Consider the following 24,772-nt stretch of genomic DNA (forward strand, 5'->3'; position numbering starts at 1 on the left):
AACAGGGGATGGGGTGTGAGGTAGATGTGGGATAGGTAGGGCGAGGATAAGGGCATTAATAGAGGATGAGGTCTAAGATAATATGGGTTGTTGTCTGATCTGTTGTTGTTGTGTGGGAGGGCCCCTAGGCTAAGTTGGGTCATTTTGGTAAGCTTGTTTGAAAAGGTGGGTTTTCAGTAGTTTCCGGAAGGGTAGATAGTTGTTGATCGCTCGGATAGATCTTGGTAGGGCATTCCAGAGTTCTACACTGATCTACAGAATACAATAATTGGCCAAATTTCAGTGAGGATATCCTGTTTTCGGATGGGTTCATCGTAACTGTTGTTGTAATCCACCTTGGGAACAGGTGTTATAAAGATGGAATATATTTAGATTAAATGGAATTAAAGTTAAACTCTCCTTTTTTTGGGGGGGGGGCACATGGAATCACATCTTTACTTCATCTGTTTTGTAGAAGTTTACATTTTAGATACACAAATGGATTATTCTGTTTTGAGCATGTTTCAGGGACAAGTGGTTATATAAGTAAAATTAATAAAATCTAAGTATTTTGTTTAATAGAAATCTCTCATTTGTTTAAACACAACTAAATGGGTTATACGCCTCTAATGCAGTCCATTGGTTTTCTTATATTTTGTTCTTGTAATGGCTTACACTGTGCCAAAATTGAAAACTTATCTCTTCTTTCTGGTCGATAATAAAAGGAGCTCATTGTGAAGTATCCACCCTAAAAGCTTGTTTTGTGACTGTACATGAGGAATTGTGATACTGCATAAATATGTGTGTGTTTGTTCCTAGTTATGCATCCAAAGACTATATAATTCTTTCAAGAAAGCCAGTTAATAATTTAACCTATTAGTGGAACATAACCACAAAGGCATGGTATGGTCGCATTTTCAATATGGTAATATTAGAGCCCATCTAAGGAACAGATTATTTTGAGTTAGTCTTCATTGGACCAAACTTGTTTTCCTTGTGCCATCACCATCCAGTTGGGTAGACAGTGCCTTAAAAAGTGGAGGATAAATTTGTTGTTTTTTTAATTTGACATTTATAACTCACATTATCCCAAGCAAATTTAGGTTCAATGTGGCTTATATTTTAAAACACAGTTTAACAGAATAATAGAATTCAGTAACATCATGGGAGCAAGTCGATGGATATGTCAGAAACATTTAACAAAGTTTACATTACCATATTTACCCAATTGAGCATTTAAAAGTCTGTCCCTTAATGATGCCCCATGCTCAGAAATCATAGCCACATGCACACACCAGAACAGGTGTAAATAACTTCTACAGAGTACATCCAAAACTTAATTTTTTATGTGTAAATCATCTTTATTCAAAGCACATGTTGGCAGATAAGCTTCATACAGAACAATAAAAAACAGTGAACCAACATGGCAGAACTTTTACAGAGAAACATATCCCTAGAACCTTCCCCTTCTGCTCTCCCCTCCTTCCATATAAGCCCACGCAACTGTTTCCACTCTCCAAAATAGCTAAGAAATTATTTACTCTATTCTGACAACAAGAACATCCCATCAAGCTATGCATCACCATTTGCAAAATACAAATGTCAATCACTGCAGCTCTTCTATTGCTGCTTTCTCTTACCCATCTCTATATACTAACACACAGCCAGAAGACAGATTTAAAAAAAAAAGTCATTTACATCCAAACAGAACCTCTGTATGAAGGTAGTGCTTCCTTCGTTATTCAATACCTCTCAAATACTAGTAATAAAAAAAATCAAATGCATTTTTATAATATACCACTGCATTCCACAAAACAAAAGGACCATGTTCCCACATACCATCTTTCTCTTTTGATCTAAGAACAGGAAAAAAAAAAGATGTAAAATGCTCCCAGGTTTCCACCTAATTAAAGTTTTTAAAAAAGCTTTGTGCTTAAAAATAAAAACTCTGAATGCTGAGCACCTGATTCTTTTGGTGACCTTTTACTAGGTGAAAAAATCTCAGCACCAATACAATGCCTACTCTAACTGTTGAAAGGTTTATTCCGTTGTGATAATTCCTCTGTGTACATCTGTATGCTGCACAAGCCAGCATGTTTCTAAATATAACTGAGATAAGATAATGATGAACATCGACAGTGTAGATACAGCAGCTGATAGCCTCCTTGCTTTATTTTGGATGTACCAATATGGTGACTGCTGGGGGAAACCGGCTTCAACTTTCTGACATAATGCTGTCTCCTGTTCTTTCTCCAACCTCCTTGAGCTTTACATCCCAAAGATTTCAGGTCTGATGTCTGGGCAATGATGGAGAGAATATTGGGGGTGCCTATGCCTGGAGTATCCTAGTAGTTAGTGCAGTGCACTATAGAGAAGGTGATCCAGGCCTGTATCCTGCTCTTGTGGTGGAAAGTGTGAGCCCTCCAAACCCCATCAAAACCCTATCATATCCATATATAGGTGACACCTGCAGACATAAGGGATATTGTAGTGGTGTACAGTTGGGTACCGTAAGTTTTTGGTGGCTTTTGGAAGGCTCACCCTACAATATAAGGGGATAATGGTGAGAGTTTACCTGGGACCTTTTATGTGAAGTTAAGTGCCCCCTAGGGTGCCTCACTTCTCTGCTGGGATGTCTGTGAGGCCAGTCTATTACTACTAATAATCATTTCTATAGCACTACTAAACATACGCAGTGCTGTATACATTATATGCAGGTACTTTCTCTGTCCTTAGAGGGCTCACAATCAAGTTTTTTTTTGTACCTCGGGCAGTGGAGGGTTAAGTGACTTGCCCAAGGTCAGAAGGAGCTACAGTGGGAATTGAACCCAGGTTGCTAGGATCAAAGCCCACTGCAGCACTAACCATTACGCTATTCCTCCTACATGAATCCTGCCCCCCCCCCCCCAAATACATCCCAATGGCTTGTTTTTGTGCTTTTCCCCCTTGTACTTTTTTTTTTTGGCCATGTTCACGACTGGGTTTTTGGACGTTTTCTGCCAAATGTCCAAAATCAGATTTAGATGTTATATCGAAAATGCCTCCCCACATGTCCTAAGTTAATGCTCGTGTTCTTAACAATAAATTACACCTGTAATTTAGATGGAGTGGCCGCACATCAGTGATCTTTGTGGCCGGAGCATACCTAGAATAACAGCTGGAATCCCTTTGTTACAACAGACTTAATGTGTACCATACAGCGAGTCACTGTATCTCCCCGTGCCTTAGTTTATCTGTAGCTGGGTAACCACAAATAAACACATTATTCCATTCCTGTGAATCCTTTTGGAAAATGTCATACCAACCAGGAACTGGAAATATGCCACTAAGTCATTCATCTGAGATAGGACTGTACATTTCAGAAGCAAAGCATGTTAGGTTCCTATTAAGAACTCTTGCTATCACCCTTCTCTTTCTCACTCATTTCCCCTTTCATTATTCATATTCTGCAGCTCACACTAATGGGCAGATGATCAAAAGCCCCGCACTGTTCCAAACAGCGCTCTAAAAATAGTGCGGGGCTTTACCGCCCCTATTATCAGAGATAATAGCATGCAAATTTAAGCACACCATTCTCTCTAATCATAGGGTAGAAGTGTGGAAGGATCAGGCACAATCCTCCCGCACTTGTTTGCCAGGGGCTGTAGGTCCATGGGACTACCAGACCCCAACTACCCCCACCCCTACCTTCATAGGCGGTCGGTGGCCCAACTGTTTGGGGAGGCTAAAGGGGGCGGGGTTAGGGGTGGAGCCAGAGGAGGAGCTTATAGCCACAATTAACACAGGAAAAAAATAAGTAAAAATAAAATAGTCACAATTAATACCTTTTATTAAATTTAGACATTAGATATGTATCATATGTCAAAGAATAAAGTGGTTGCTCAAAGCATATACTAACCACAATCGCTCAACTGCAAAACACTATGCACAAATTTGTGCAAAAACACACTCAGAACCTTACTGTACCATAACACTAGGCAGACCCTAATACACCAATATACCACCCATATAGAAAATGCAGACCGTCAACAATATGAAACAAGGGATCATAATATCACAATTCTCATGCAGAGCCACAAAACACCCTTTCAGGGTGGATAGTGTTCACAATGAGCTCCTTTTATTAACAACTATATGTAGATCCTTCAAGAGGTAGTGTGTCATGATTTAGGCTCTAAAACCCTTTCTGATGTTTTGGTGCCACCTCAGTAATGCCAATACACAATCTCTCCACTGCAAAACACTATACACAAACTTGTGCAAAAACACACTCATAACCTTAGCAAACCATAACAGCACTAATTCCAAGGACAGGACGAGCTACAACCTTATGCGTGGAAAAGCAGCACTGTAATTACACCAGGCTCTAAAACACCAGTACACAACCTAGTGAAACAAAAAAACAACCCAAAAAGGCCTGTAAATTCTACACACTAGTAGAATACTGCACCTTGATTACACATGAAACACACATGACACAACAGATAAGAAGGCAAAACTGGAAAGTTACCTCATGAAGTCAGACTCAGCATGCAGCAATACTAGAAAAATTGAAACTTGCATGCAAAATATCACAGATGCACATTTCCAAAAGCTGACATATTCCAGTTAATAAATTCTGAATAAAATACTTTTTTCTACCTTTGTTGTCTGATCATTTAGTTTTTCTATTCGCTTTGGTCCCAGTGTCTTCTTTCCATTTGATATTTTTTCTCTCAACATGTCCACCTACTACTACTACTATTTAGCATTTATATAGCGCTACATCCCTCCATCCTTATCCAACATTTCTCCTGTCTTCCCTGCCCTCCACTCCATCCATGTCAGCACCTTCCCTCTTTCTCTTCTACCCTTCCATCCAGTGTCATCCCTCTTTCTCTCTCCATTACCCTCTCCCAATCCTTCCGTCTATTGTATCCCTCTATCTCCCCTTCCTTCTACACAGTTCTCGCTCTCGATCCTTTTCCATTCAGCATGTCCTCTCTATCCCCATCCTTCCAGTGTCTTTCCTCTTTCCCTCCCTACCCTTACGTCCAGTGTCTTTCCTCTTTCTGCCCCCTCCTTCCAGCATTTTCCCTCTTTCTCCCTCCTTTCATTCAGCATTTCTCCGTCTGACAGCTAGGGTCTCCCCCAGTTTCTCCCCAGCAGCTTCTCTCTCTCTCCTGCCCATGTCCCCTCTTTCTCTCCCCATCTTTCCACTAATCTCTCTCTCTCTCTCTCTCTCTCTCTCTCTCTCTCTCTCTCTCTCCTCTTCCATCCAGCATCTTCTCTCTGGCTCTCCCCTGCTCTCTTCCATGTCCCCTCTTTCTCTCCCCATCTCTCTCTGGCTCTCCCCTGCTCTCTTCCATGTCCCCTCTTTCTCTCCCCATCTCTCTCTGACTCTCCCCTGCTCTTTTGCATGTCCCTGGCTCTCCCCTGCACTTTTTTCCACTTTCTCTCTCTCTCCTCCAGCGTCCTCATGCATCTCTCCTCTCCCTCATGCATCCCACCTTTCTCTTCCCTCCCCTTCTTGCTTCAGTCACTCTCACTCCTTTCTCCACCCCCCTTTTCCCATTCCCTGCCATTGCTTTCCTTCCTCCCTCTTCCTCTTAGATGTGGCACCTCACATCCTCCTCTCTCCACCCCCTTTCCCTTTGGTCTGGCAGCTGGCTGGCATGATGCATCGCTCCCCCCCCCCCCCCGGACTAGTTCGGTATCGCTCTCCCCCTCTGCTCCTGTCATGTCTTTGAACTTCGAGGATTCCTTCCGGTAGCAGCAGCAGCAGCATCGGCAATGATGTAAGCGCTGCTTTCAGCCTGCCCCGGAAGCACTCTCTGTACAGTTTCCCGCGTAGGAGGGACGCTGTCCAGAGAAGGCTTCTGGGGCAGGCTGAAAGCAGCGCTTACATCATTGCCGATGCTGCTGCTGCTGCTACCGGAAGGAATCCTCGAAGTTCAAACACGACGTGACAGGACAGGAGCAGAGGGGGAGAGCGATACCGTAGTAGTCGGGGGGGGGGGGATAAAGATCGCACGGTCCACGCACCAGTCGGGGGGGAAGGGAGGGAGATGTTCAAGGCAGCAGGAGCTGCACCCGGGGCGGTCTGCCCCGCCCCGCCCTTGCTGCACTTCTGGCTGGGGAGGCTTAGCCTCCCCAAGCCTCTTATACCGGGCGCCTATGCCTACCTTCGTTGGAGAAGGGAGGTGGCCTCCCTTCCCTTCTCTTCCATCAGAGCTGCCTCGAAAATGGTGGTGCCAAGCCCTGCCCAGTGCATCTGGGGATGTGCTGGATGGGATTTCATACCATATAAGGGAGTCCCGACCGCCCCCCCCCCCCCAGTGACAGGGGGCCGGAGGTCCGACTGACCTCTGGTCCTCCAGACCCCCCCCCCCCCCCGAAACAGGTTCAGGGTGGACTGAAGACCATCTAGGCACCGCTTATAGAATGCGCTTAGGCGAAAATGTTTTCCGCACAGATTGTTTAGGCACCATATATAGAATCCCCCCAAAGCGGCTAGGTACTATTCTAAGTGCACAAGTAAATTAAAATACAAGGGGGCACAGGCAGTGCTGTCACTTACAGTGGGGGAAATAAGTATTTGATCCCTTGCTGATTTTGTAAGTTTGCCCACTGACAAAGACATGAGCAGCCCATAATTGAAGGGTAGGTTATTGGTAACAGTGAGAGATAGCACATCACAAATTAAATCCGGAAAATCACATTGTGGAAAGTATATGAATTTATTTGCATTCTGCAGAGGGAAATAAGTATTTGATCCCCCACCAACCAGTAAGAGATCTGGCCCCTACAGACCAGGTAGATGCTCCAAATCAACTCGTTACCTGCATGACAGACAGCTGTCGGCAATGGTCACCTGTATGAAAGACACCTGTCCACAGACTCAGTGAATCAGTCAGACTCTAACCTCTACAAAATGGCCAAGAGCAAGGAGCTGTCTAAGGATGTCAGGGACAAGATCATACACCTGCACAAGGCTGGAATGGGCTACAAAACCATCAGTAAGACGCTGGGCGAGAAGGAGACAACTGTTGGTGCCATAGTAAGAAAATGGAAGAAGTACAAAATGACTGTCAATCGACAAAGATCTGGGGCTCCACGCAAAATCTCACCTCGTGGGGTATCCTTGATCATGAGGAAGGTTAGAAATCAGCCTACAACTACAAGGGGGGAACTTGTCAATGATCTCAAGGCAGCTGGGACCACTGTCACCACGAAAACCATTGGTAACACATTACGACATAACGGATTGCAATCCTGCAGTGCCCGCAAGGTCCCCCTGCTCCGGAAGGCACATGTGACGGCCCGTCTGAAGTTTGCCAGTGAACACCTGGATGATGCCGAGAGTGATTGGGAGAAGGTGCTGTGGTCAGATGAGACAAAAATTGAGCTCTTTGGCATGAACTCAACTCGCCGTGTTTGGAGGAAGAGAAATGCTGCCTATGACCCAAAGAACACCGTCCCCACTGTCAAGCATGGAGGTGGAAATGTTATGTTTTGGGGGTGTTTCTCTGCTAAGGGCACAGGACTACTTCACCGCATCAATGGGAGAATGGATGGGGCCATGTACCGTACAATTCTGAGTGACAACCTCCTTCCCTCCGCCAGGGCCTTAAAAATGGGTCGTGGCTGGGTCTTCCAGCACGACAATGACCCAAACATACAGCCAAGGCAACAAAGGAGTGGCTCAGGAAGAAGCACATTAGGGTCATGGAGTGGCCTAGCCAGTCACCAGACCTTAATCCCATTGAAAACTTATGGAGGGAGCTGAAGCTGCGAGTTGCCAAGCGACAGCCCAGAACTCTTAATGATTTAGAGATGATCTGCAAAGAGGAGTGGACCAAAATTCCTCCTGACATGTGTGCAAACCTCATCATCAACTACAGAAGACGTCTGACCGCTGTGCTTGCCAACAAGGGTTTTGCCACCAAGTATTAGGTCTTGTTTGCCAGAGGGATTAAATACTTATTTCCCTCTGCAGAATGCAAATAAATTCATATACTTTCCACAATGTGATTTTCCGGATTTAATTTGTGATGTGCTATCTCTCACTGTTACCAATAACCTACCCTTCAATTATGGGCTGCTCATGTCTTTGTCAGTGGGCAAACTTACAAAATCAGCAAGGGATCAAATACTTATTTCCCCCACTGTACATACACAACTTATAGAATACAGCCAGTTACACATGGGCAAGGGTAATAGGATTTGATATACCACCTTTCTGTGTGACAATCAAAGCAGTTTAAATTTATTATATGCTGATACTTTCTCTGTCCCTAGTGGGTTCACAATCTTTCCGAGGGACCCTTTTACAAAGACGCACTAAAAAGTGGCCTGTGTTACTTTTAATGGGTGATTTTTCCACGCGCTTGGCCACCTCTTAATGTGTCTACCAAAAAGTCAGATTTCCATTTACGACAATAATGGCCAGATGCTAAGTCCAAAATTAGTGCCTGGCCATTTACTGCATGAGCCCTTACTGCCTCCTATTTATTTAGCGGTAAGGGCTCACGTGCTAACCCTGTGGTAATATGGTCATGATGCCGATTACCGCTGGGAACGCCCCCTGCCATAGAAAATTATTTTCTACCATGGGAAACTGCGTGTGCTAACTTCTGGGCTCCTGCATTACCCCAACAGTAGGACCAATTTGGCGCACACTACCTGCGCAGTAACCCTACCATGCCTTTGTAAAAGCACCTCAACATATTGTACCTGGGGCAACGGAGGGTTAAAGGACCTAGCTCCCCAGGTTCAGTTCCCACTGCTGTTCTTCAACTCTTCGATGCCTGATCTACAAAATTAGATTGTGAGCCCTCCAGGTACAGGGAAATAGCCAGTGTACCTGAATGTAACACACCTTGAGCTACTACTAAAAAAAAGTGTGAACAAAATCCACATAAAATAAAATAAATTTACATGGTTATAATTATGCCTTGTGGAGAAATGTGAGGCACATCAATGCCAGGCTATGCTATTATTCTATAACAAAATCTGGGTACTCAGATGTGTACTCAGAATTTCACTGCACAACTTAGGGGTGTCTAAAAGGAGACACCCAATTATAAAATTGTTCCCTATACAAATAACTGTGTTGAATATATTTGGATTAATTTAAACACTGGTGCTGGCATTTAAGGTGATTGCACTGGCTGAAATATACAAACTGCACTGACTGAAATATGCAAGCAAAGCTAAACCAATACCAAAGCAAGTAAATGCATTAGCTGGAATATACTGCATAATTTAGGCTTTATGCATTCATCAGATAGCTTATGAATGGAACTGTGAATTAATTATTATACAGTGAATAATTGTATATATTAGCGTTATTGTAGTTTTATACTAATTTTAATCTTTTGCATAACTTTTTTGTTCCAGCACAAATGGATCCCCGGGGCCTGTCTCCCATGCATATTAAAAGTGACAGTGAGGATGATGACTTGCCAAATGTGACCTTAGACAGTGTCAACGAAACAGGATCCACCGCTCTTTCCATAGCCAGAGCAGTGCAAGAGTGAGTATCGCTTTCCAGGGCTGGGATAAGCCATGTTAAGAGGTTCAGTAGCTAATGGAAATACCACTCATCAGCTATTCGGCAGATCTGTCATCCTAGCTCTGGGCCTGCATGCATTACTGAAATCTTTCCATTCGGTTTCGTTCCCTTTTGAATGTAATTCTCCACTTGACTTGTGCTCCAGCTCCTAACATGAGGTTCAAATCCCATTTGATGAAATGTGCATCCTTTTTCTCTGCTTTCTCAGTTGTGTTTAAAGGAGCCTCTTATGAGTTTTGAATTAGCCTCAAGGCAATATTGAGAAATCTCTTTAAAGTGGGTTCAGCAGTATGCTCTCAATTGGTAGGTGCACACTCAGGATGAAGGGAAATAAATCTTTGAAAGTAAACTACAGGCAGGTATTAGAAGTCTAAAAGTCACTGAACTGAGAAGTAAACTTAATTTTGGCATGGGCTTGAACTTTTCAAGACTATGAAGGTAGTTTTTTTTTCACAGACACACCAGTATGGTCATGGTCTTTTGGAAAATAGCACAAAGGAGTGATATTCATTCTAAGACATGTTAAAATATTGTATGACTGGTTATTGGAAATATTTCTTAAAAGCATCTGCAAACTGTTGGGTTGTTTTCGTGGCTTTTGAGTGGTTTAACTCACTTTTATTATTTCAGCAAAGTCTTTTTTTTATTTCTGCAAAGTTTATAAAGGCTATTTGTTTTTTTTTAATGCACTATTCCACCATATTTCAGAGATGTAGGATTTATCACTAGACAATAAAGAGGACAAACATAAAGAAAGATATCTACATCTCTGTACAGACATTCACAGCTGTACTGCGGAGCTGTATTTTAAGGAGGGGCTCTTAAGGAAAAGGAGGAACATTCTACTTTCCCCTCCCTCTTCCTGATCATTCTGTTCATTCTCTTTTTTTATTGTTTATTTGTAATTTTATTGAAATATAATGCAGTTGAATAATACAACATCTGATCCATCCACAACTTAGGTTCACAATAATAAGCATAAAAGATACCAACAGATAACTGAAATTTCTTTTATCGCAACATGCCCGTCCACCCCCTTCCCCTCCCCCTTCCCCTCCCATTCCTCCCATCTACATCTAGGATTTTTGCAGAGCACGTTCGGGGTGAGATGACTATAGAACATATGGGTCCCAAATGCGGTGATAGGCTAGTATACTAACTGTGCGTAATGCTGCCTGTGAGTTTAGACGTCAGATGGATATAATCCAGTTTGCGTAATATCACAGATATGTCAGGTAAAGACTGTTGTTTCCATGCTGCCGCCAGTACTAATTTACTAGCCACAAACACTTGCGTAACCAATCGGTGAGTGTTCAAGTTCACACCCTGCGGTTTAACATGCAAGAGACAGTGTTCCATTTTCTTTGGGTAACTCATCTCAGTCAAACTAAACACAAATTTCAAAACTTTGGTCCAGAATTCTTGTACAGAAGGGCAAGACCACCAGATGTGATACATATCTCCCTCCTCCCCGAACTGGCGCCAACATATGGCTGATCCCACCTTGAACATTCTTTTTTAAAATTTTTTATTTATAACCATTTAAATTTTTACAAGCGATAAAACTTGCCGGAAATACAGAGAAAGTAATATATAGGAATTATTTCAGTCAGGTAATTCTATTCTCTTCCTTAGACCACTAAATAGGGAGAGTGAAACAAGACAAGGAGATCAATTAAACAGTAAACAGAAAAAAAAACATGGTATTAACCTGATTATCCCCAGTTATTATTCATCTAATTCATTATTCCATATTGATCATCTGGTTGGCTTCATCAAGGCCAATACGGTGTATAGCAAATCATTTCATTGAAAACATACTTATTGTCCAATATTAGTTAGAAATAATACATCCGATTACATTCTTTCTCTTTTAAAAACCAGAAGTTATTTAACAATGCATATACTTAAGTCTCTAATTCAAATCCCACTGATTAAAGTAATCCCAGTTTTCACAGGCTTCACTGCTTTTAAAGTAATAATTGAGGAAATATTTCTGAGGAAAACTTTAGGAGTCATACCCAGAACTCTGGGGAAACAATAATCTCGATATTAATCATCTATAACAATATTCATTTTATTATTCAAAGTTTCTGGTCTATTATCATTTTCAAAATCATAACCACTTCTTGCTCGTGTAGAATCATTTGTTATATCAATTTTTCACTCTCAAAGGGTTCAGTTAAATTGTCCATGTAACTCTCTAATAAAATTATATCTGAAACAAAATTATTTACTGCCACCGTTAGGTCCCGACGCACCTTCCAGATGGTATTCAATGTAACCTCCACGGGAGCCAAAAACTCCAAGTTGATTTCTCATAGGTGTTTAGGAGTGGTTCCGCCGATTCGGGTTCTGCTGTAAACGTCCTCCGTTTCAGCATATGCCTCTAACTCACTCCTCCACTCCTTTGGACATGGTGGTTGAATAATTCAGGAGCGATGGAGTTGTTTTTTCCAGGTCCAAGAGCTTTGGCGCTCCTTCACAGGTGCTAATCAAAGGACTCGCCAACCCTTTCATCTGTGGGCAGTTCGTCGTGCAGCGGTCCCGCACTTGCTGCTCAGGGGACAAAATGCTGGCCATCAGCGGCTGACCGCCGGTTGTCCCCTTCCTCTCAGTTAAGGTAGCTGCAATTGCAGAGAGGAAATTTATGTAAAGAAGACAAAACTTCAGAGGGCAGCTGGGCCATTGGGCATACGAACTTCAGGTCACCATCTTACCACTCTCCCAGTTTGGGACACTCTTTGTCTGGTTTCTCCTCAGAGGCCCTCTGAGTCATTGAAACACAGAAGCCCCTCCACCACTACAAGGTGGTGTCCCTTAGGAGGGGCCACCTTGAACATTCTAACCAATCTTTTGGGAGTATAGTACCAGCAATAAAGTATCTTGTATCCATTCTCTACCAGGGAGCTTGACACTGATACTTTAAGCGAATACCCTTTCCCACTCTGTGTATTCATAAGAGACCCCCAATGCCTTTCCTCACTTCTGTAAATAATAAGTAACAGGTTTAGTCTGCTGGAGCAGTGCCTTATAGATTCTCGATATCCCCCCTCTCCCCCCCCCCCCACCGGCCATCGCCTGCTCCAATTGCGTTTCTGTTAGACTTAACTCCCCCTTTGCTCGCCTAAGGATAAAGTCTCACAGTTGGTGATATTGAAATGCATTGGGTGAAGGTATCTCATATTCTTCTTGTACTGCCCCAAACGCTAAGAGTCCCCCCATCCTCCCACACTTGCCCAAGCTCACATAGACCTAATTGTTCCCAAGTGCCATAACAGGGATCGGATACCCCAGGGAGAAATCCCGGTGCAAATTGTATAGGCATGTGCAAAAAGTGTGTGTACCCTGGAAAGAAGTGCCCTCTAATTGCGCACCAGGTCTTAAGAGGCCACTGAAGAAGTAGCGGGGCTATTTTAACCACCCCTCTTAATAATCTCTCGGGTAACTAGGGGATAGCCCTCAGTGGGTATAGGACAAACCAAGTTTGCTCCAGCATTATCCAAATCTTTCTCTCCCTTGAAGCCAATCAGCCAAAATTCTAAGGTGAGCTGCTGGATAGTAAAGAGAGAACGAGGGGACTCCCATTCCTCCATGAGCTTGTGGTTGGCACATTACCGCTTGATGCACCCATGGGGGTCTATTTTTCCAAATGGAAGAGAACACTCTCCTGTGCAAGCCTTGAAAGAATTTATCGGATAGAGAGATTGTTAGTGCCATAAACAAATATAGCAATTTAGGGAGCAAAATCATTTTAACCGCATTTATGCGTCCTAGCCAAGAGATAGTCAATTCCTCCCACCTTTCCAAGTCTAAGAATAGCTCTCGCACTTTAGCAGGGAAGTTTGCCTCATAGAGATCCTCTAGGCGCTTAGTCAAGTTTACCCCCATGTATCTAATAAATTGAGACGCCCAGTGAAAAGGAAAGCTGGATCTCAACCTCGTAACCTGATTGTCTGGGACTGTGATATTCAAGGCTTCAGACTTGTCCATATTTAACTCTAGAGACACCCATAGGAATATATGGATGTCTCTAACATTAGCGTGCGCTAAATTTTAGTGCACGCCAAAAACGCTAGCACGCCTTAGTAAACAGGGCCCTAAGGGAGTCCTTTTACTAAGGCGCGCTGAAAAATGGCCTGTGCTAGTGTAGGCGCAAGTTTTGGGCGCATTCAGATTCATTTTTCAGCGCGCCTATAAAAAATGCCTTTTAAAAATGCTTTGCTGAAATGGACGTGCGGCAAAATCAAAATTGGTGCAAGTCCATTTTGGGTCTGATACCTTCGCCAGCCATTGACTTAGCAGTAAGATCTCACATGTTAACCGAGCGCTAATGACTTATGTGTGTCTGCTACATGCTACAGAAAATATTTTTTGGACATGCGTAGCAGATGTGCACCAAAAATGAAATTACCGCAAGGGCTACGTGGTAGCCGGGTGGTAACTCCATTTTGGCATGCGTTGGGTGCACGTAGGCGCCTACGCGGCTTAGTAAAAGGGCCCCTAAGTTTGGGTTTTCCCATACTTTAGAATGTGTTACTTAAAAAAAATTTCATGATAGCTCTTTCAGGGGGTCTTTTACTAATGCTTAGTTCAAGTTATCTTCAGCAGAGCCCATAGGAATAAAATGGACCCTGCTTCAGATAAATCGAGCTAAACTTTAGTAAAAGACCCCTCAGTTACCAAGCTGGTAGTTTATTGAACACTATCCCAGTATCTATACAGACAATGACTAATTATTTGTTGTTCCGAAAATCATTGAAAACGTCCAAAAACCATTGAAAACTTATCTGTTTAGCAAATATTTAGAATGTTTTTTTGACATGTTTTAGATTTGTTTTATTAATTATTTATGACCCACTTTGATTGTTATGTAGATACAGGCGGGATATAAATACACGTATGGTGTGGTATTATTGAATCAGTTCACTTCTTTATTTCTGAGTTCTCTGGCTCATTTCCTTTCCTAGCCCAAATTCCTTGTTTCCTTCTATAGCAGCCCAAACAAGCAGAAAGCAGGCATGTATAAAATTTGCAGCATGGAGCAAAGGCATACATTTCAGGATTTGGTGATCTGACAAACAGATGGAGAAGGCTGTGGTGGCACAATATGTTGAAAAATAGCTTGCAGAAAATGCTAAAGGGAACATTCTGAGAAAAAGACTTCTCACTATTCAAGAGTCCAAACAATTTGTCCTTTCGTTTCCTGTTGCTTTAAGATTTCCAGTTATAGTCCAACATTGTATTTATAACATAAGATACCACAGAGATAAATATTTAATGGTGAGGGGGAAAACATTTATTTTAATCACAGCTCATTTGTATAGCAAGATGGCCAAGATCCAGCCGTTCCTCTCCCTGTGACAGTGAGGTAGTATGTAGAAGAAGATGAGCTCACTTGCAGAATTTTTGAGCATGGTCCAAAGTTCCAAACTCAGATCACAAGACGCCAAGTTGGAAAAACAGGCCACACTCCTTCACAGTACAGCAGTGAGTCTGGCACCTTCCGACTCCCTTGACAACCAAAAATAGCATTGTTTTCAAGTGCTTGAAGGTGCACTCTAGGTTTGCTGTTTCTTGTATTCACACTATTATGGGTCTTTTACTAAGAAGTGCTAGTATTTTTAGTGCATGCTAAAAATAAGCGTTCGCTAAATGCTAGAGACGCCCATATATTCCTATTGTCATCTCTAGCGTTTAGTGCACGCACTAAAAAAAAGCTACAGTGCCTTTGAAAAAGACCCCTTTAGAGAGTGAGCCTTGCACTGTTCCTGCAATAACTAATGCTACTCAGGGAAGTACTTTGACTTTTGAATAGTAATTGCAGGAACAGTTAATGCGTTTGCCACATTTATATGACCACAGTTACTCCATGTCTGTGGCTGGTGTAAGTGTAGGCGTGAAATATAGTTATGCTGGGAATTATATTCCAGAATTATATTCCAGAATCCAAGCATCCAGATGTTATAGAATAAACTCGTTTGCATGCAGAACAGTAGTGCTGGGCAGACTTATACGGTCTGTGCCCTGAAGAGCACAGGTACAAATCAAAGTAGGGTATACACAAAAAGTAGCACACATGAATTGTCTTGTTGGGCAGACTGGATGGACCGTGCAGGTCTTTTTTCTGCTGTCATCTACTATGTTATACTGTCTGATTTTTCTGTGCTGGTGCCACTAAGCATTCGGTATTATGACTTCTGAAGCAGGCCACATGCCAAAACACGGCTGTGTCGAGTCTTTTCTACGTAAGGCAACTGGATTTGATGACAGAATGAAAGATTTTGCACTGCACCCTGGGAATCCTCGTCTTTTATTGCCTCGCTTTCTCATTTTGCTGTTGCACACTCTTATGGTCTGCACCACCTTCTTTGGTTTATAAAATAAGTTATCCCTGCATAGGATTGGGGTACTAAACGGAGATCCCCACTTATAGAAGTGTTTCCTAAGAGGACAATGTATTTGCAGCTATAAGTCTGTGCAAAAAAGGGCAAATAATATGCATAATTACACATGAAATTTGAATACATGCTATTTGGTGTTTTGTACTCAGAATTTTGCATTGTCATAACTGCAAATGAACTGAAAAGCATGCTGTTCATTAGCAATTTGGACAATGAGCATAGTAATCTTGCATAAGGAAAGTTGCACAAATCAGCTACTTTTTGAGGTTTATGTAGGTTTTGAATAAGGTCCATGCTATGTGTGGACTATAATGGCAAAAAAAATAAAATCTCTGCAAAACTCATTTTGATATTAAACAAAGGATACAGTATTACAAGAACAATTGTTCCCAGCACCTGGCTGTTGTCACAGTCTTTGCTGCAGTTTGTTACAGCTGCCCCTTAATCCTGGAGTTTGTTCCACTCTGTGAAAAGTGAAAGAAATGAACCCAGACTAATCCAGAACTGTTGGGAAAATTTGAATGATGGTTTTTCCTACCTACCCTTGTTCTAGATAAATTGAGCATAATAGAAATTTTTATAAGGCACCTTAGCATGTAGAGCAGCAGTGCCCCCTGGATTCTAAATGTGGTGCCCAAATTTGCATTCACTGCCAAGATGTATGTGCAGATTAATTGGTTAACAAGTTCTTAACCATCAGTAACTAGGTGCAAACAACCAATTACTGATGTTAATTGGCTCTCATTAAAATTTGCATGTGCAGCTGTGTGCTATTTTTTTTAAGGCAGGGCGCCTAATTCCCACAGTGTGTATCCCAAAATGGAGCGTGGCCATAGGAGGGGTGGGGCCATTGAGAGGGAGGGCGGGGGGGGGGGGCAAGATTCCCCAGACCCAGCCTCCAAGAGGGGCCTACCACTGGGGTCTCTCTCTCTCCTTCTCTTGTGTGTTGGGATCCAGGTGATGTTTTTCTTTTTTGGAAAATGAGCTCCATAGTGACCTGATCTCATTTCTAATTGAATTCAAGTCTTATCAGTTTCTAACTCACACTATCAAAACAGTAAGATTATGCCCCATGTTCTCCTCCATTTTCTGTTCTTATATGGTCCAGTTCATCTTGCTCTCCTTTTCCCTTCCCTCTCTCATCTCCCCCATCCAAACCTGTTACACCTGTCCTTTTATTACATGTGTGTCACATCAGTTCCATTAGTTTCTTGTTTGCAAAACAATATATATATATATATATATATATATATATATATATATACATACATATTAATTTTGATATGTCTTATATGTCCTATTTTTAATGTTTAAATTATGTTTTACATGCGATATTGTTAACATCCTCTTTACCAATATATCAATATACATTGTCAATGTATGTATCCCATTTCCATTGATAATACGATCTCCATGAGTGTTACATCATTTTATTTTTTAATTATATTTTTAATCATATGTATATGTATCCCTCTTTTTTTATATTTTATATATATAAGCTTTTATTTGTCATAGACCCCTGAAGCAGGTACTTAGCCGAAACATGGTGCTATGTCGGGTACTAGAAGAATAACGTTTTTTGATCATATTGTTCATCTCCTGGTGTTTTCTGGAAGGACCCTGCTGGTCACACTAATCTTCTTTCCCTGCATTCTCATACGTAGTGGACCTTGGTCTTCTGCTTCTGCGGCTTCTCTTCCACCAACTTCAAAATTACCGTCAGGTGCCCATGCTACCCCAGCAGTAATGTCGATTTGGCACATGCTACCTGCACGTTAGCCCTACCGCTGCTTAGTAAAAAGGACCCCTAAGTAATTAGAAAAATGAACAGAAACATAGACCAAATCGGATTGGAGCTCTTTGTTTATTCACCAGTATCATCAAAAACTTAATTAGACTGATTTATTGGACTTGTGCTTTTTTTGTTACGTGAATCTGTTGTATGTGTGTCTTTCTATAGCTATGTCATGTTCCCAACCAGGGGTGTAGCCAGACTTTGGTGGGAGGGGGGTCCACAGCCCGAGGTGAGGGGGCACATTTTAGCCCCCCCCCGGCGCTGCTGACCCCCCGCCACCATTGCCGACACCCCCGCCAGTACCACCACGAACAACTTTGACCGCCGCCGCCGACCCTCAACCCCTGCCCGCCCCCGCCGTTGCCTACCTTTGCTGGCGGGGGACCCCAACCCCCGCCAGCCAAAGTCTTCTTCCTTCATTTGGTTTACGAGTCTGACGTCCTGCACGTCCAGTAGTAGCTCAAGGTGAGTTACATTCAAGTACACTGGATATTTCTCTGTCCCAGGAGGGCTCACTATCTAAGTTTGTACCTGAAGCAATGGAGGGTTAAGAACACACTGCTTGGTTCCGGTTCTGGGGGAACTGGGCCTCGTCACTATTGCCCCCTCTATTTATTTGAATTTTGCTCACATCTTTTTCAATAGTAGCTCAAGGTGTGTTACATTCAGGTACACTGGGCATTTCTCTGTCCCTGGAGGGCTCACAATCTAATTTTGTACCTGAGGCAATGGAGGGTTAAGTGACTTACCCAGAGTCACAAAGAGCAGCAGTGGGTTTTGAACCAGCCACCTCTGGATATCAAGACTGATTCTCTAACCATTAGGCTACTCCTCCACTCCTTGATCACCTGTGGGGATAGCACACCTTTCTTTAAGAGGTTCTTCCTGAATCCCTCTCCTAGAGTACGCTCCAGGTCTTTGGCTTTTCCCTTCTGTTTAGGTTGCAAAAGGGGTTCTAAAGGTTTGGTTTTCCTAGTGTCACTCCTGGTGGGGTTTCCTAACCTTGCCTCATCACAAGGCTCATCCAGAACACTCCCTGTCTTTGCCATGTTCATACCCTTCTGAAATCTCTACATAGTTTGCTTCCCTACATGTGAATGACCCCTTACTGAAATTGCATTTAAACTTCTGGGAGTTCTTCTAAAATAAGGGCATGAGTCTCTTGACTACTTTTCCAGTTTCTCTTAGCTTTCCAAGATATTGCCTGTCTTCCTATTTCTGTGATCTCTGGTAGTTTATAAATTTTAGCATTTTTCCTTGACTTTTCAGATACTTCTTTAGAAAACCAAAATGATTTTATTTTCCTCTTACCTTTATTAAATTTCCTAAGAAAACGTTTGTTGTGCTGTGTCCCCCTTCAGTTTTCCCCACTGCTTTTAAATTGTCCCTAGAATTTCCCATCCAGCTTTTTTTTTTAAGATGAGAAGAGGGGGGTACCCCATATTTAAAAAAAAAACGTTAAAAACTTGGACCACTTTTCTTGCTGTGAGAAGTTGCTATCATAAGTTGCTATCATTTATCTGATGTTTTTGTCTGAAAACACACCATTGTATAAGAATCAAAAATCCCTATGATCTAGATATAAGTTATTGTGTTGTCGAATAGTTAATCTCACGCTGGCCAAGATTTATTCAGCTTTCTGCCAACTCCTGCTTAGATTGCATTTCCAAAAAACAATTACATCGATACATTCATTAATTTCTATAACCACTGCCAACAAAGTCGTTAAACCTTATATAACACCAATAGATTTTTGTTACAATAGGCAGACATATCATTTGCAGGGATTTGAAAATTAACTGAAGTAGAAAGGTGCTAGGAATCCCACCTGTTTCCATATATATGGCTTCTGATGCTTTCGCCATCTCTTCAAGGAAGATTTTTTTGGCTCAGTCCTCCATACAAACCCAAAGCTACATCAAAGACAAACGTGACTCTCTGCTTTCCAGTGCTATAAATTTTTACTTAGTCACATGGCAACGGTGTACATATGACAGTTAAATATTGCAGCACTTTATATCTCCAATAAAAGCAATGACTATACAGTCTGGGTTCACAATCTAAATAACGTAGTCAAAAATGCATTTCAATCATCATCACTCCCTTTAAATAATCCAAACCTTATGATCATGCTATGGAACGCACCAGATGTTATATTCCAGTACTGCTATATAACATCTTTATTTATCTGAAAATGTAGTCCCAAATAGTCCTTGATGGTGACTGAAAGTCCAATCATGTCACGACAAGAAGAGGAACCTCATTGATATACTCCTTCAGTGCAGCGGAAGTGTTGATGTTGTAACAAATTCATCTGCGACATTGTAGGGTGAGAAGAATGATGTTGTAAATATTCATCCCAGTATTCAGTGTTTCAACATTCTCACTGTTGCTGCAGACCTCTGTATTAATCCTTACTAGCCAACCGGTCTCCATTTAAGACCAAATGTCTTGTATTCATAAGAGTGGGTTTATTTAAAGGGAGTTTTAGTGATAATTTGTCACAAAATGTCTAGCCACCCACCTGGGGTTATCCCGCAGCGACTTAGAGGGTCTGTCTCCAGGACAGCTCAGGTCTGTCTGCACCTGCCACTTGTGCTCTACACTACCACCCTCCTCCCACCGACTGGGTCACAACTACCTCTGGGCAAGTCTCCCGCTCTCAAATTATCCCCAGTGATTTCCAGGTAACCCGGAGGCCACACTCCCAGTGGTCCCACAGTTCCTGGAAGGCACTCACAGACCCAACACATAAACCACCAGGATATCAGTCCAGACAAAAAGGCAATAAACTAAATTATTTATTGTCTTTAAAAATTGAAGTGTGTACAAAAAAATGTGCAATCAGCAAACAATAACAGGTAACTGCAATATGGATCAATTATAACACTAGCTAATCATTTGTTTACATTCTAAAAAGTACCTGGGAAGATTAGGACTAAATGTAATTGTTTACAGGGCCTTAACAAAGAGATCTCTCTCGCTTTTCTTCCTGGCTAAGACTGGAGCAAAAGCTAGTACTCTCCAAATGAAAATGAGCTCCTTGGCCAATCAGAGCCCAGAACAAGAAAATTTCAAACATACTTCTTCTTGCTTCCTGTTTGTGTGCTAAAGCTAAAGAAAAGAATGTTCTTTTCTCTGTAACAACTTTACAGCAAAGAAACACCACCTACTGGCCAAATAGGAGAATTACACTTGTAGACATAATTAATGCAGGAAAATATCCAATACATTTACAGGCTTAAAATGCACCGTTTCTTCACATGATGATTGCAATAAAAGCTATGGAGGTAATATTCAGGCAATGGTGGTAAGTCGCTTGTAAGCAGTTTCCAGCCATGGGGTGAATTAACCCTGGCATGCATGGCTTCTGTCATTGAATATCTGGGTATGTACACGCCAGCCGATATTCACACCACAGCTCAATTAACTCGGAGTATAAGTTTATCGGCTTACTTAACCGGTTAGTGGACTGAATATTGCTGCTAACAGGCCAAATGCTGGCACGGCCCCTGGACTGCCCCAACCTAGTTGGTTAGGGACTGGCCGGTCAGTGGAGATATTAACAGGGTAGTGCCACAGAAGTGCCGCTGAATATCAGCGGTCATCCAGCTCAGCATGGTTTAACTGGGCAAGGAGTGTCTCCTGCCTGGTTAAACCTGTTTGACTATCAAGCCCTATAAATGACTTTTTACAAGATATGTAGCATTAGTACTTCAAATTGTGATATTTTTCTTTCCTTGTTTGTTCAGTTTAAATGACTGAATGAACAGAATTTTAGGACTATCCTAATGACCTTTTGCAAGTACAAGATGCATGTTGTGAGTCTTGTCAGACAGTAAGAGATGATAAACATGACGTCAATAATGAAAGCTCTCTGCTTCTGCTGCCTGCTCCAGGTCCTCCCACTGCCCTTCTGTATCATTGTTAGAATGACTCTGGCTGGTGTCACCTCTTTGCTCATCTGCCCCCCCCACCCCCCAAAAAAAATTAAGAGGATGTGATTTCCTCCTCCAGCATTCGTCCTTTGGGGCTCTTCATGTCACTGTTTATTATTCTTTGCTTCACTTTTGGTGTGTTAAACTGTTTAGAACCATCTAGCTGCTTCTACCTGGCATAATCAGCTGTCCTTCAATGCTCTTGTTTCCACTGGGGCATTTTATTCCTTATGTGAATGGTACTGTTGGGGGGATGATTGTTCTGTTTAATGTTCAAATTTATGGCTGGTTGGTAGGGCCCTGGAAGTTAACTGAAGGGGCCACAAAACTAAAATTCACCTAGAGGGACCAATTCCCATGCTCTGGCCATACTCCATTCTGGATTAGTTTAAGACCCATATAAGTACAACAGTGTGGCTTGCTTTAACTACGTATTGTCAAGATGAGCTGTGTACACAGCTTTAGAAGACCTGCTTCTGATGCCCAAAAAGATGCAGACAGGAGTATTTGTTTACCTATGTAACTTTTTAAATGTGCTGTTAATTCCCTATTTCCCTGTCATATCTATTTGGCCCGCTTAGCAGGGTCTTCTTTTAGTTCCTTCCTTTCATCAGGTTTTCCTAGATGTTTCTAGAAATTCTTGTTTTAGAGTAGTTGCACCGACTTTATGGAATGCTCTTCCATTGTATTTGCAACTGGAAGGTTCTTTTAATAATTTTAAATCTAAGTTGAAGACTTACTATAGTACTTCTCATTAGCTTCTTTAATTTCTGATAAGTGGCTGAGATTGTCTCATGTTTCCTAATTTTATTACCCATCCCTTATTGACCTTGGTTTTAACTTGTAACCTTTCTTCTCCCTATTTTCCTCATGTGTTTTGTATTGTTTTAATTTGTCTTGTTTTCCACTCCCTGAAATATTTTAATGATTGTAAACCACTTAGATTTCTGTGGAAATTTTGCGGTATATCAAATTGAACCTTGAACCTTGCTTTGGTTGTTATTCCTGCTAAAAAAGTGATTTAAAAAGGATGTCATGGACAGACCATTAAAGATAATGTGGTAAATAACGAATGAGAGTTATCCAGTTAGGAATGGCTCCTACCCAAATAATTTCCACTGGCCAGACCAAACCTGGTTATTCAGCGATAACCAGATAGTGCCGCTGAATATCCCTACAGACTGCCCTGTCACTATCTGGGTAGTATCGGGGTGGTCAAGGGGCAGAGTTTAGGTGAGAGTTACCCAGTTAGTTGGAATATTCACTCCACTAACTGGGTAACTATCCAGATAGGATAGACATTTTGCTGTCCTAATTTTATCTGGGTAGTTTTCCAGGTACCAGTCTGAATGTTGCAGGTATCCGGGTATGGCCCAGATTTGAATATCTGGTTATAAAAACCCATGATAGCTGGTGTTTAAAAAACACTGGCTGCCGTAGGTTAAATATTGATCTAAAGACAAGCTGAACTGTACATTTTGGCCATGGCAGGAAATTAAAAGTAAAGGTTTCTCTGGTTAAATCTCAGTGTTAATTAGGTGAATATTTTGACATTTCAGTGAGCTGCTTTGCATGATTTTGCATACCCTAACTCATTAATGTAGAATTTTCATAAACTTTCACACATAAGCACCTGGATTTTATATGTGGCACCCAAATTTGGTCACGCTGCCTGGATGGGTGTGCAAATTAATTGGTTAATGAGTTCTTTACCATCAATAATTGCCAAGAACCAATTATTGCTGATAATTGTCACTCATTAAATTTGCGAACGCATCTGGCTGCGTGCTATTCTATTATAGCAGGGCACCTGACTCCCATAGCATGTATCCCAAAAAAGGGCGTGGCCACGGGAGTTACTCGTGTATTTCTAGAATACTGGGTATACGTGCCTAACTTGGGTGCCAGCATTTATACTAGGTTTCAGCAGGTGGTCTGGCACCCAAAGTTAGGCGCAAGAATCAGCAATATTCTATAAAGGGCATTCAACTTTTATAGAATAGCACTTAGCTCTGATTTTTTTCAACACCCATTTTAAGCACTATTTATATACCGGTAATTCCCCCCAAAATATTCTTTTCTGCCCAATTTGTCATTCTCTATCTCTCCCCATGCTTATGCTTCTCAAATCATTCTTTCTCTGATCCCTCCCATAATTTGTTCCTTTCCCCCTTTGTCTTTCTCCCCTCTACTCCTCTCCCCCCTCCCATCTTTCCCCTGTTGCTCTTTGACTCCTGTTACTTTCTCCTCCCTCCTTTCTCATGCTCCTCTGCCTTTTTCCTTCCTTTTGGTTTCTCTCCCCTCTTCTTCTTGTGACCAGCCCTTATCCTTTTCATATGCCTCTTTCCTATAGCTCCTGCCATTCCATTATGCCCCCTCATTCTCTCTTTGCCTCTCCCATTCCCCTGTCATGTTATCTTTCCCCTTTTCTCATGCCCCCTCTGTTTTCCTTCTACTATAGTTATCCTACATTCCTCCCCTCTACTCTTCCCTGGTCTTTGTTTGTGGATTTGCACCCTTCCTTTCTCTTCCCTCTTCTCTCCATTCCCTCCCTACTCTCCATTGTTGTTTTTCAGCAACAAGCCTATTGACTCTGAAAACAAGCAGTGCAGTTCTTTTACCAAAGATATTGTAATATAAACCAGCAGGGGGTGGGGTGGGAGACATTTTAAATGAACCATTCCTCTGGGAAATATCAGAGATTGCAGCCCTTTGAAAGCAGTATAAAAGAAAAGGTTAAAGTAGTATTACATATGAAAGGAGATACTTAAAAGTAGCACTATGGTTTATTAAACAAATTCATCTCCAAGGTTCTACAAGCAGAAGGAAGTGGAGTCCCTGAACAAACAGCTATAGCTTCTTCTCTCTCCCTTCCAAGGCAGGGCCAGCCCAAGGATATCTGACACCCTAAGTGAACTCAGCCATGTTGCCCTCCCTTGTTTGGACTATTGTATTACAAATTGTGCGCTCTAATTTGCACTGATTTTTTTTTTTTGACGGACATTTTTGAGCGCTATTTAGAGAATTGCCCACTATAGCACTTAGAAACAACTTTACAGAACAACACCTAGTGTGCTTACGCATGTAACTGCCAATTTTT

The 24,772-nt window shown here is 41.9% G+C and overlaps 1 protein-coding gene across 5 annotated transcripts in view; it reads left to right on the forward strand.

Annotated features, from left to right (window-relative positions):
- KLF12 (Kruppel like factor 12) overlaps nt 1-24,772 on the forward strand; it is a 488,954-nt gene that overhangs the window by 322,413 nt on the left and 141,769 nt on the right. For all 5 annotated transcript variants that reach the window (XM_030200608.1, XM_030200611.1, XM_030200613.1 and 2 more), the window contains one exon: nt 9,361-9,496. In XM_030200608.1, the coding sequence (XP_030056468.1) occupies nt 9,361-9,496 (136 nt within the window). The remainder of the gene's footprint in view (nt 1-9,360; nt 9,497-24,772) is intronic.

Source organism: Microcaecilia unicolor, chromosome 4 (genome assembly GCF_901765095.1).
Source record: "Microcaecilia unicolor chromosome 4, aMicUni1.1, whole genome shotgun sequence".
NCBI lineage: Eukaryota > Metazoa > Chordata > Amphibia > Gymnophiona > Siphonopidae > Microcaecilia > Microcaecilia unicolor.